General features: G+C 43.6%; 1 protein-coding gene across 5 annotated transcripts in view; it reads right to left on the minus strand.

Annotated features, from left to right (window-relative positions):
- Positions 1–14,287, minus strand: part of CEP112 (centrosomal protein 112) — a 179,882-nt gene that overhangs the window by 30,631 nt on the left and 134,964 nt on the right. For 4 of the 5 annotated variants that reach the window (XM_071816770.1, XM_071816768.1, XM_065852478.2 and 1 more), the window contains 3 exons: positions 6,809–6,910; positions 5,519–5,583; positions 4,063–4,507 (listed from right to left, as the gene is read on the minus strand). In XM_071816770.1, the coding sequence (XP_071672871.1) occupies positions 4,504–4,507; positions 5,519–5,583; positions 6,809–6,910 (171 nt within the window). In that variant the 3' untranslated portion in view covers positions 4,063–4,503. Of the gene's footprint in view, positions 1–4,062; positions 4,508–5,515; positions 5,584–6,808; positions 6,911–14,287 lie in introns of those variants that run through there. The other variant, XM_071816767.1, reaches the window with a different exon arrangement.

Genomic DNA, 14,287 nt, shown 5'->3' on the forward strand with positions numbered 1-14,287 from the left:
CAACGCAGAGGGCCCGTTGTTCACTGTTTCATGGCAGGTCTTACACTTCGCACTTTTCGGATGCAGCCACAAATGAGTGTCCTTGCAGCCGTGCCCCGCGCAGCAAAACGGGTACGTGCGTTTCTGTGTCCGCCTCCAGCAGGACGTGTCCACAGCTCACAAAACCACTCGTGTGCCAAGAGAGAAGGAGCCCAGAGAGCAACTCTGGGTCTCCAAACCTGGATCTGCAGCTCCCAGGTTTGTGGATCGAAACAGCGGAGGTGTCCGTGAGACAGGGGGGTCCTCCAGGGCTTGGTCCAGAGCCAGCTGCAGTCTCCTCAAAGTTTCTCTTTGAGTTTAAAGGGTTTGGATTAGGCCCAGCTTCACGGCTGTGAAGGTTTAAACACGAGGACAGCAAATAACCGTGAAAAAACTGTTACGGAAGTCAGGGGAGAAAATGGAGTTTTGATTCTAGATTCAGATCTATACTGCAATTAGTCAGCCAATGACCTCATCTAACAGCGATGAACAAACACGAAGATGACAAGCAAGTGTCGATAAGTCTCAGAAGACGTAACATCATTCCCAAGCACAATTAAACGCAGCCTTACAAACATCCAGGCTCTGACTGCTCATGAAATCCATATGGAGTCATTAGCCTTCTGAAGTCTGTTTTTCCACCACCCTTAGATGCAGAATGAGAGCCTGGCTCTATAAAAACATACCGAGATTTAGGTAGGCTCTGAATTTAAAAAGAAAGAGCCATTTCTGAGGAATCGCCTTCTAAAAATGCTTACTCTTGAACGTGTCCTGCAGCCTCCACGTGTTCTCAGCACTGTTGCCTTAGTGAAGAGACCGGGGTGGTGGTAGAGCCCTCGATAGCAGCTCAGGATCACCTTGACCAACGGATTCCTTATGGATTCTAGGTCCAGAATGACAATAAATTCCTTGAAGCCTTTCTTTGGGCAAAAGCGGACAAAGTGAACTTCAGCATTAGTTTTGCCGGGATCAGACAACCTTCTCGTCAAATGATGGCCAAATGTGACTGTTATTAAACTTGGCTTCAAATGGGAGAAGAACAACATTCCTAAAGCATCATTCTGGTGAAGGGATGTTATGAAGTGTGAAGCATTGTGTTATAACTTAACTGTCCAGCTGATGCTAAAATGCTATTTAGCAAATGCTAAATAAATGATATTTCATCCAGGGCTTGACTTATTGACTTTATTGCCAATGTCACGCTCTCATCTCTCACGTTTGCAGGATCAGATCCTTGCTCAGTTCTTTCAATGCTGTTTCAGAAAAAAAAATATATATCTAATTTAGGAAGGAAAAGTTTTATTTTATTATCTTCGTGTTTTCGGTTTGAATTGACCAACCGCGTATCTTCCACCGGCTTTATCAAAGCAGCACCGGTACCAGAGCACAGCTGATTTTAAGTGGGCTTTAGTTGGCAGACTTAAAATTGATTGCGCGTTTTAGTTTCAGTAACTTGCAATTTCTGCACTCTTTGATAGCGCGCTTTAAAGAACAAGCCTTCTTTAATGACAAAGGCTTAAAAGAAATGACCTTTCTGAACAAAATATCAAAGCTTAGAAGAGAGAGTTCCCTGGAAAAAAAAGTCTGATTTAAAATGACCTTGTGTTCTGAAACTTTTTCATACAATATCTGACGTCTCTCCCTTTGTACCCGCAGAACAAGACCCAGTATAATTTAGTAGTGTGGTGCCTCCGGTACCTTTTGTGATTTGGGAAGGACTTGCGGATAATTTAAAACAATAAATCAGATCTGTATCCACATCTCTCAAGACTGCTCGTCCTCCGAATCAAAGCTGTGCATGTGCTTCAGAAAACTCGATAAAACACTGTAAGATATTCTACTGATCGTGATTTTTTCTCTTCTAGTTCACAATAAAATCTTATTCTGTGCCGCAAAAATCGTTTCTCGGTTTGAAACCGGAGTCGGTGCAGATTTGGGCAAGCGACGGGGTATCTGCGGTCACCGGGACAATTACAGCGCTGTCACGGGGGAAGGGAGGGCTGCTGGTTTTATCCCTTTTCTCCCAACTGCACCAGAAATGAGCATTTTCAGTATGTGAACCACAAGGTCTGTGGGCGGCAATGAAAGGAAGCGGCGCCTTGCTCAGGGTCACCTCCCTTGGTACCGGTGAAAATGTTATGATGCCTCCTTCTTGTGGGGTTTTATATAGAATGAAACCGTCTTTTCTCACACGGCAAAATGGGTAACATAAAATAAACGAATCAACAGTACAAACGCAGCTCTAATCCTGCGGAGGGTGGTTCCTCAGAGCTTGTTTTATGGGCAATGAAGCCAACGACCGGCAGCTGGCAACTCCTTCCCAGACAGGTAGAGAGAAGTAATATGTATGAAAACATATGAAACGATGTAAACATACGTATGAAAACTCCCCAGTTTGGACACTAACCCCTCCTTGAACAATCAAACACATGTTAACAACTACAAGAGAACTACAACTAAGCTCGCATTTAATTTCTTATCCGGTTTATAAGTACCTTCAAAACGGTCCTCACACTGTATTTGATGTTGAAGAGAGTCTCCCAGAGTTTTAAAACTCTCAGATTGACCAAGGTTTACTTTTCTCAAGCTGCTTTTTGACCATCAGTGACACCAGCAAACCAATTCCACCAAAAAGAAGGAGATTCAGGCCTGAACTGAACCCACTAGAAGAGGGCCCACGTGTTTGTTGATGGATGTACCCTCCGCATCCGTTCCAAAAGCACTACAGCAGCCAGGTACCATGGAAAAATGCAAGCAGAATCCAAAATGCCTCGTTTCCTCCTTGCATGAGAAGAGGTTTGACCGCCCCAACATTTGGACACAGCACCGGGAGCACTCGGTGCTTCTGCAGAGCTCAACCATCGCTGCCCTGCACCCCTCCCAGTAAACACATTTCATTTCATTTTACTGCCCGCAATTAACTAAATGCATCCTAACAAACTCCTCCTACTAAAACTCACCGTTGCCCCAGGCCAGGTTTTGCAGCACCTGCCACAGCACCTCCTGCCTTATCAGAGCCACCACAACCCCTTATCTGTAATTAGAAGAATCACTTGTTGATTCAAGGAAGGTGGAAAACCTGCCCATGCTCAGACCAGACTGACAATCTGCAAAGTTGGAGCTGTATTTGGCACGGAGCTCCCTGCCAGCTCTGCCAGGAGGTGGGGGTGGATAAAGCCCAGCCTGCCAAAGCCTCTCCTCATTGATCTCGGTGCCAGGCGGAGATAAGAGTCCAGCTGGCGAGATGGGACTTGATGGGGCTCGGCGGGCACTCCAGAAGCCATCAGGACCCTCTGCTCCCTGCCTGGGCCGTGGCACATGAACGCCGGTGCCACCGGGGCGAGGAGGAGAGGTGACTGTCCCCGCCAGCAGCGATACGGAGCGGCCTGCCGCTGCCGCCACTGCCACCGCTGCACTCACAGGGCAGGAATTTCTGGCCCCCTCTCAAGCACTCAGACCATTAACGGAGCCTGGATACGAATGCTGCCGGCAGGATGGTGCCTTGCGAAGAAAAAAAAGCTATTCTTGTATCCGGCATATCTCAATTTACAGATTACACATGAACTAATGTACACTCTACCTCAGAGATGGCCAGGAGATAAGGAAGGCTTCCCATGCCCGGGAGGCAGAGCAGCAACCAGAACCCCCATCCAGGTCCTTCAGCTTCCACTGCTGCACAAACCTCAGCGCTGCAGACCCTTGGGAACCTGCTGTGATTTACCAGGATCACCCACGAGACCCTCACGCAGAATCAAGGCCGTATGGCTTACGACTCTTTTTCAATAACGCCCCATAACTGTGTTATCAGTAAATGACAAAGGACCTTCCCATGACCGGTGTATGCAACCCCAACAACACATGTAACTGGCAACAGTGGCCGCATTTCTCATCGTGGTGTTTTCATTCTCACCCTGAGACTTTTCCTTGAAACACAGCGTGAAAATATTTTCCCAGTTAACAAAGCCATACAAACCCCTCATATGCACTGTGGCTACTTAGGTGAGTGAGATGCCCAAGCAGGACAATAATGGCAAAACAAAATAGTACAAAATAATAATATTTTAATATTATGTAAACACATGGACACAGAACAATGTCAAAATATGTTAAAATATCTTAGACAATAATAATAGAAAATGGGGTTTTCTTCATGTATAAAAGTGAAAAGAATGGGACTGGGAAGTAATAACAAAAATATTAGTAGAGGAAACTCGACTTGCTCAGTAAGCAAGCTCAGCATGGAGTCAAACACACAGGATATCGAAAGCATAAGACTGAAATAAGATAATCAAAAAAATAATGGAAGGAAGATACCACTAAAAACATGCTGGCACGAGCAATGGAGGTGTTGTCGTGAACTTCATTACACTGTATGTGCTACCAAAACAGCCACTGATCTTTGCATTTGAATTTACAAGAGCCAAATCTTCAAACCTATTCAAAGCAGTCCAGTTGGCAATCGAAGAAATCCAACAGCTCCAGCAGCTACCTGAAAATGAAGAGATTCTCATTAGTTGTATCTTGTTATTTCACTCTCAAACCGCAACAGGCTGATGCCAGAGCTGGGTCCTGTCCCAGCCCATCCCCTCCACCAGTCCCAATCATTGTGGCCTGGCCTGACCTAATGGTACCTGATTATTCACCTTTTAAGCAGCTATTTCCCTTCAGAATAAGTTTGAGACGAAATGCATGCCTTGGTAATGCTACTGCTGCTATTGGAGAGAATCTAGAGACTACATCACAGCTTTGTATTTATCTAACCAACTTACCTACGCTGGACAAGGATCTACAACATTCTCAGTTTCCAATTAGCTTTATCTAATTCTCGTTAACACATAGTTTAGGATTAATACTTTCAGACAGCTTTCACACTGTTAACATTTTTACAGACGTTTATATATCTTACAAATTTTGACGCTATTTTTTACAAGCCCGCACTCTTATTTGCAGAAATGCTCGTGTGAGATATGCACGTATCATCAAAGTCTATAAATATACAAAAGACGGAGTGGCTTTCCTAGGAAGTTTCCTTTTACTCACCTCTGCATGTGAATCACTTACTCTAAAGGCACAGCAAGGCTTTTTATTGCTGCAGCACTTGCCATAATTTATATTGGAGGGTGTAAATGGCTGAAAAAAAAGCTCAGGCTCATGAAGATCCGGTACTTTGAAGATGTGATCTGTAAGATTATTCATTGCATCATTGTTTTCTATCTTGAAAGGAGGTGGCATCACCGCAGAGCTGCAGCTGTGCACCGAGCCCCTGCCTCATCATGAACGTCGAGGCAAAGCCCAGACTTGCAATGCACCTGCGAGTTCTCTAATCTTGCTCTAATAGACCTGACTAAGCACTGGGAAAATTCTTAGACGCTTGTTTACTGAAAATAAGGATCCTTTAAAACTGCAACCATATTTGAGTGTTTTAATTAAGCCGTAAAACTTCAATAACTGGGATCCACAGGTGTGAAATGGTACAAATTGATCAAAGATAATCCCGTACCTCCTGGCGTGGTAGGTGTTCAGCTCTTCCTGCAGGACAGAGACTCTTTTCTGCAGGATATTTACCTGTAAAATACATCCCACGTGAAAATGATGTACAAAATTCTAATTAATACATTTGCACTCATTTCATCAAGGGTGTCTTTCTCATCTATCCTGCCTAAATAAAATGCAGTAACGCTTTAGCTGCATACCAGAATTAATAGTCGCTAGAAGATCGTTAGCAGGGCTTCCCTGGCCCTGCTCCAGCCGTGCACTTTAGGAACAGAGTCAAACCAGAGTTCAGGCTCAGCTGGTGGTACCATATGGGTTATGCACAGGTTTGGAAGCTCCAGTTCCACCACCAGTTCCCATATGACACCTGCACTCTAATCCTGCGATGAAGGTACTCACCTGTTCCTGCAAGTGTATGAACATTCATGTTTATTAATACACCGTGTCTGCTTTTGGACAACTCATCAAGAGCAGACAATTGGGCAGAGTACTTTATATGTAGCAACGTTCCTAGAAAACTTTGCCTGAAACTCAAGCATTTCTTTCTTGTTGTTTTGTTTATTTTTATCACTGCTCGGTGCGTTTACCCAGCTCATCCTCTTCATCCTCCCCCAGCAATAAACAATCCTGCCAGACTCCGCGATTCCGCCGCCCTCCTTGTGCGATGTTTCCAAAGAGGAACCTCAAGGACTTTCAAAGCCCAGGACACCTGTGCCTCAGCAAGGGCCCCGAGATGCCCGTGTCCCGCTGGAAATGCAGCCGGCAGCCTCGTATTTCTGGGACAGCACCCAGGTTTTAGTGCATGTAGTTGCTTTTACTCTTTTGCAATACTGCTGCTTACAGAAGCCCCGAAGGCGGATATCAAATTCTATTTTGTGGGGCTTTTTAACTCATTAAAAGGTGTAGTACCCTTATATTAGCTGCAGAGCAACACAGCGCTAATAGTCAACACACTTTAAAAATAGCTTTTTACCATCAGCTGGAAATAGATTTCCCCTTAACTCTTTATTACCCACAAGTATTTATATGAGAAAGAGCATCACTTCCATTAGGAATCCTTTGACGTGTAAGCAGAGTGATTACAACTGTAGTGTTGAAGCAAAATCTGGGATCAAAATACACAATACGGCAGCTCTCAAGGTGAGGACACTGAGGGATGACTGAGTCAGAAGCACGTGAGTCTTGCCATAATTTGGTTTTGAGATTTATTCAGTGTGTTTGCCCAAAATTTAGGTGGTGATGACTTCTTGTCTAGAAGAGATGTTTTAAAAGTCAAAGATGAATAACGCAAATTTACCTGAGATTTTAAAGATACGATGGTGTCTTCAAGTTCCTGTCTCAAAGACGCTGGCATCAGACCTCTGAGTGTGGTTTCATATTCTTGTCGTATATGGGTCATCTGTAACAGAACACAAAGAAATGTATATAGAGATGGCTACTCCTGGAAGCCAGAGAGTAACTTTTTCGCTTCTTTTACTCAAACTGGAGTTTAAATAAATGCAGAATTGTGATTTCAAGGGAAAGGGAAGGAGAGAGAAGAAAGATCAGCAAAGACCTGTAAAGAGTAGAAAAGCCTAAAAGGAGGAAGAAAGGAAAAAGAAAACAGGAGAATAAAGAATATATAGACAGGAGGAGAAAAATAGAGGCAATGAAACAACAAGGCATTTGTTGGGACATGGTCTGAAGAAGCAATAATCATCCCTAAATCTATTTTAATAGAGTATTTTATTTATACAGATACACATTTTGCAAATTGATAGGCAGTAGTTGTTTTCTCTGTGTCTTTGGTGGGATCTGAACCAGGTCAGCAGAGCGATGTTTTCCCCACACTCCCTAGACAAGGTGAATTACTGTTTCCCAAGGCTTTTTTTACAAAATTCCTCAACTTCTGGGTGCTTTTAAGGCCTTTTCTTACTTATTGCGCAACTATTTTTCATCGCACTTTGTGTCTTCCTCAACTTCATTGACGCTATGGGACTTTGAACAAACAGCTTCAAGTGTCTTAGATGTCGTGAGATCAGATGTTCACACCAAAATGAGTCCTTCTAAATGACTTATTTAAGAGGTGCTGGGTAAACAGTACGGTTACAAAGCGATGGTAAATGAAGACACATCAGCTGGAATTGTGCTCCGTGTCTTTTTTTTTGGCCGAATTTGCAGAATCTTGACCCAGGAAGACGCGGGGGGGCTGGTTCAGCTCTGACCACGGAGTTGCGCAGGGCTGGATCGGGGCCTCACATCTGCACTTGACTTCCAATAGCACTAACTGCTTAATTCAAATTAAGCAAGTACTTAGGTGTTTTTCTGGATTAGCAGCTGAATATGTAAATAAAGGCTAAAAGGGATTCAATATCAGATTAACTTATCTTTAAACTTTCAAACTGAATCTTTATTTTTCCGACGATCTATATACCAACGTCATTTTGTGCTAATTTCGTGTTAGTTACCAAATTGCTTAAATCTACCGTTGTGACCACAAATCAAAACCTGCAGAAGCCACGAGTCGTAACCTTCGACTCCTGGGTTATAAGGAGCACTCACCATCGAGAGCCACAGAGTTCACTGCCACGTGTGCCAGGTACCATCGCTCGGAAAAAGCACATCACGCCAAAACATGCATTATGCATAATACAATTATCAATACAAAAGGAATAAAAACAATCTGATGAAACTTGAGGAAAATTCTGCCTATGAGTCATTCCAACACGCAGAATAAATCTCCGGATCTCTATGCAAATAGGCAATTAGAGGCTTTCCTTGTGAACAGCAAGCGATGCCACTATGCAAATCTAAAGGGAAAAAAAAGGGGTGAGACAGGAAACCTTGTTTGAACTCTGCTTGTATATAAGCCAGTGATCAAAATTTATGTTTTTGAAAGTTACTCCAATAAATTTATGCTACTACTTCTCTAAAGGCTTACAAAGTTATGCATAGGTGCTTTGCCAGGATAAATATTTTCTGAGCCAACAGCTGACTTGGGTGGAGACCTTGATAGAGCAGGAACATATATTTCAGTCAATTCAACATGTTGCGTTTGTTCTTGGTGAGACGGGAGCAGAAACAGGCAGCTGGAGCAGCAAAACGCTCTTACTGCCTGCCTTTTGAACAATAAAGATCTATTTCATGAGTAAGAGGATCTGGACGATCACTTTGCCAACACATTGGGGTGACCCAACCAGCATGGAAACTCCGTCCTGATTCGCACCCAAGCTCTGCACTTGCAAGCGATTTACACTTTTATTGTAGGAAGCTGCAACAAAAATCCTAATAATAATAATAATAATGTTCTAATCATGCAACCATCTTCTTTCAACGAGGTCACTGGTTCTAATGGTTTAATCTACAACTGTCCTCTAAACATTCACTTTTGCAACGCTGATAACATTTGCTGTTAATTCCGCAAAGGAGCGAAGGGATTGTTCACTTTCGACTACGGTGTTTCTTGGAAAATCAGGAAGAAATGTGTACGGTGATTTAAAGCACAGACATATATATTACTGTGTCAGCTGAAAACGGGGAAAGAAAATGAGAACCAAGCCCTGGTAGCTGCGATATTGCTTGGGGCTGATTTCTGACTCTGTTTCAGAGAGAAGAGACGCACTCTTTTTTATCAGTGAAAACTGTTCTTCGGGATACAACTGCAATTGGTTTGTTTGCTGAGGCAAAGTAAGTTACTTTCAACCGCGCTCACTAATAACTGCATCACAATAGGATGAAAATAGGATCCCAGCTGTTTCCTGTCACATTATGATAAACAACGTGCTGATATTTTTGGCTGAATACTACCAAGGTTTATTGACCCAAGAGATTAAAATAGTGCATGGCAAAAATCTGAATCACTCCTTACAACTGAAAAACAACATATAGCGGGCTAATGTATACACATTTTAAAGGGGGAAGGCTTTCATTTTTTAACACTTATTTTTGACCAATGAAAGCTGTGTCTGCAGGGATTTTTCTTCTCTTTTTGGTGCCTTAAAGGCTTTTTTGTTCTTTTATAGCCTCAAGCTGCCTCCCTAGGATCCACAAATACTGTGTCTCCTCTTGCCCTCTTGAGAGATGTTTTAAATTGCAATTCTTCAGCCCTCAGGAGGGCTTTGGTCTGCTGGATGAGGATAGCTCTATTTCATTTACTGGTGTGTTCATTTTTCTTCAATCCTGAGAAAGCGGGTTCTTTTTTGAAAATTCATTTTGGTGAGTTGATTTAATCCACGAACCCCCAGGAAGGTTTTATAGCTTTTAATATTAAGCTGCCACACTGCTCTTTGTTTATTCAGGTTGGTGGGTAACATATGAGGTTTAAAGTTTTACCATCAATCATCTTTGGTGTCAGGAGAAGCAAATGAAAGCCGAAGTTGCCACACATAGCTCATGTGTGCTTAGTCACACAATAAATCAGGAAAAAGAGACAAATATTCATACAGTCGAAGCCATGCAAAAGGCAGGGAAGTTATAATTGCACAGACTACCATGAGGTCTTGCCATAGTTGGGCACTGACCATCCTCAAGAGAGAGAAAAGTTGGTTTTGATGCCCAGAAGAGAAATAAGCAGTCAGGCCTGGCCGAACGCTTTTCAGTAACATACGACAAGTTTCAATTTTCCCATTTCAAGGAGTGTTCAGGCGGCACAATTCGGTTTTGCAGCTACTCATGATTTCCAGAAGCTGCCGAAGGATGCTTGTGGGGCTGGGTTCTGCATTGGCCTGCAGTGCTCATCTCTGAAAGAAGATGCAAAACATCTGCTGCAGCAAATCCAAAGACAGGTTAGGGTACCAAAAGGGTACAAATAACTCCTTCAGCCTTCGGCAAATCATTTAATCTCTGACTAAAGTCTCATCCTTCTAAATGAGGGTAATAATAATAATATTGCATGGGTCAACTTCATTCGGGTGGTGTGAAGATTACTGAAGCAATTTTCTGAAAGCACTTTGAAAAGGGCAAGCAAAGGACAAATTACTACAATGCCATCCCAATTAAAAAAAAGACCAAATCAACAAAAAAACCCAAACAAGAACCCAAAGAATATCCAAGTCATGATTAATCGCAGCTCGTTTGTGTTCTCCATAATTGCAATGATTCTTCAGCTCCTCAGTGCTCTGGAGCTCTCAGGGAACACAGCTCGAGTCCCACAAAACCACTATGGGTCTGTATGGGTCCTTCATCCATCAGCGGGACAACACCTAAAACTGAGGAACCACATCCACCAACACCTAAGCTTCCTTCAACTTCAGATCCCTCACTGATCTCATAAGACAACATTTAATTCGAGCTTGAAATCTTCCCCAATGATTTTTCCTAATGAGGAGTCAAACGATGTATCATTTTTTTTATATTAAGAACAAAGCCTGAACATTTGTCTTTTCACAGTGTAATTAAATACAAATATCCGCTGCTTTTTAGTCCACATCCTCTCTTATTTCAGGCAGTGGGAATTTCTATTCTTACTGTGCAACCCACATTGAAATACAGTTCTTCCAGATTTAGAGAAATACAACGCAACTTGATACAAATGTCCTCGAGTTCTTAAGAAAAGTAATGAACGCTATAAATTGCATGAATTTGGCTCAGCTGAAAACAGTAACCGAGCAACATCAGCTGAGCGGGGTATTTTGTCAAGCGTACACCACGCTGCTCTCCGCTGAGAAAACGCCGCTGCAGAGCCTCCTCTGCTCTGACAGTCCCAATAAAACACAAACTGGTGCCATAGCTGTCCTCTTTGTTTTTCTGTCTTTAGCCATTAAACCATCCCAGCGCCCCAAACAGTTTTGCCATGTTGTTTTACCGACCCGCGGGGACCTGCAGTTAGGCCGAGCTGCTCGCTGCATGCTGGGCTTGCTGCTCTAAGCCGTGGTTTTATTCCAACCTGCGTCCAAGAGGCTCTGTTACTTCAGTGGCTTGTATTTCAGTATCTTTCTTTTCTTAACCAAGATGTCCCGCCTGGAAAATCCTGTTTGTAGCTAAGCAATACAAGTCTACATAATTCAGAGCTGCAAAGAAACGGAAGGCAGGCAAAACTGTTTTTAAAAATACAACACCAGTGGGCTGCATATGGCGAGAACAGCATTCTTGGGATTACACGAGTTGGAGAGGAATAAAAGCTTTCACTGTCAACACCACGGAACAACCAGGAATGTTGTGGTTAGAAAACCCGCGCTGTTCTCTCAGCCTCCCCCTCTCCAGGGCTCCGCTATTGTTCCAGCTGCGATTTGGAGGATCCCCGACTTCTCTTCCCCTCCTTCCGAATGACTCATCGCAGATGCCATCTTTGTATTTCCTTCAGCTCTCGTTGGTGATGTCCTTCCATCCACCAAAGAGGTCCTCACCGTGCCAGGAGCGGTCCCCGCGGCTCCCACCCCCAGCCTGGAGGAACAAACCTAACCCAGCCCAGCCCCAAGAAGCTGACAACACATGGTGCTCGTTCTGACTCTGTCGATTCCTAATACGCTATCGAGATAATTAATTCTGAAATAAACCTATAAGCATCTTTGACACCACCGCTGGAATGCAGTTCTGTGTTTTGGTTTTACATGCCGGTATGTGGTACCTTCTCTATAATCCTGGGCTGGTTCAGCAAGTCAAGGTTTTGGTGTCTGACACGCGCGGGTGCTGAGCGCTCGCTAACGACAGCCGGAACTGACGATGCTCAGCAGGCGCAGGATGAGGCTCAATATTCTCACACGGGCTGCGTGAACACGCAGATCTTCTTAGATAATAATCACAAGCTACTTTTATTATCGCTATTTCTGCTCTTTTAAGAACAAATATCGAATCGGCATCGTGCCTGGAGAACGAGCTGCCGGGTTGGACGCGGCTGCTGCGCTCCCGGGTGGACGTCTGGGTTTGTGCCTATTAAACTGCAAACAAAACAATACTTCAGAATGTAAATTATGTTAAAGACCAGCAGAAAGCTGGCCTTTTCAGGGCTTTTTAGCTCCATCCAAGCACCTCATCAACCAGAAAAAAGTCAATGGGACACTTCAGTAATTGAGCACACATCACTGAGGGCCTGCACTGGAGATGGGCGTCTCTGCTCTTCTTGTCATCCAACTGGCTCCTCCATGCATTGACATTTCTTTTTCTTTTCTTTTAATTGCTCACATGAAATGCCAGCATCATTGCCCCTTGTAGTCCTACTTTAAACACTTCTGAAAGAACAAAATTCCCTTAACCGATAATTTGCAAGCAAACCACAGACACTCTAAAATGATGTGCTGCTCTCTTAAAAGAAAGATCTCTTTCGCATTCACTGCTGTTCAAGACAAAGAGCTAGAGAAATGACATTTAAAAATACTCTCTAATTCCTGCATGCCAGCATATGCTTCTATTCTTTTCTGGTCAAAATTATCTTTTCCCTTTCAACTGTTCGATCTGTAGTTTCTGTTTTACCGTCTTTCTCCAGCTGGCTGCTTCGTTCCAGCAATTCATTCTGTTCTATGAAGTAGGTATAGATTTGTGTATTTTCCAGTTGTGTCTGATTACCCAAGCCAACATTTGATCACTGCCATCCACACGTACATCATCATCATCATCTACCTCCTCCCCTTTGACAGCTGCACAGTTGCCGAGATCCTTCTCTCCCGCAGCTCCTGCCATATGGAGCTCCTGGGAACTTTCAACTCCATTGATTTCCAGCTCCTTTCAAATCCCACCTGCAAATCTGTTTTTTCTGTGCTTGAATCCCAGCTTCTATCTCCTTCTGCTAATCTGAAACTCCATGCTATACAATAAAACTTACTATATCCTGCTTATTCCTGCATTCCCTTCATAGTAGGCCATTAAAGAAAATGCTATACAAAATACTAAATATGTCAAATGCAAAGTTATGATTCTAACAATGCAAAGTTAGGATTCTAACAACCTCAGTCTTAATTAAAAATAGGGGGGTGCTTTTGTATCAAAGCGATTAATGAATGTACCAATGGAATGGCATGTATAGTTGATACTAACCGCCATAAAAGTGGTAGAATTGGGCTCCAAATAATGTCAGTAATTATTTTATGGTGCCTTCATCAACATTGCCATACACCTGTAGGGGCACCTATATCTGTGAAAGGCCCCTTATAGAGAAATAACCAGAATCAGTCTGATTCTTCCCCAACAGCCTCTATGGGGAAGCCTGAAAAGAAAACACACCGAGGAATGACATCCTGGTCTGTGAACGCCAAACAGCCCGACCAGCTCTCTTGCTGACATCAGATTCGCCACTGCTTGTATGTGGCTCTCCAACATCTTATCTTCAATAGAAATGTTTTAAACTTGGTATTTGTTCACCATAAGTAGTTGGACAAGAAATCTTGGATGGTGCAGATCTCCAGGTGCCAGCTTGTGGGGAGCGATGCCCCTCGTGCTGTTTGTCTCTTCCATTTTTCACAAAATATATACGTATTTGAAACGCTTTATGGGAGGAAACCAGCTGGAGGAGGCAGCACAGTCCTGATCCAGTATTGGCAGAGTGATGGACGGACAGAAGCCAACGGGCAAGCAGGGCAGGACCCTCCACAGCCTCGCAGAGCTGCAGAAGCTATTTTAATGTGATTATATTCGGTGTCCCTGTTCTTGAAAGTCACAGCAGAAACTTCTTTCAGGTTCTCATTTCTTCCCCGTGGCACCAGAAGGTGCCGCAGGGGTTAATCCCCGCTCCGCAGGCGGTGCCGGTGCCAGGGCTGCTCTCCCGGAGTCGCTTCTGCGGTGAAGATCCTTCGGATCTGGACCAAGCTCTTCCCATTTCTGTGGGAGCACAAACGGGTCCCTGGGGGAAAATTCTGGAAGTGTTTCA

The sequence above is a fragment of the Patagioenas fasciata genome, chromosome 18 (assembly GCF_037038585.1).
Source record: "Patagioenas fasciata isolate bPatFas1 chromosome 18, bPatFas1.hap1, whole genome shotgun sequence".
Classification (NCBI taxonomy): domain Eukaryota; kingdom Metazoa; phylum Chordata; class Aves; order Columbiformes; family Columbidae; genus Patagioenas; species Patagioenas fasciata.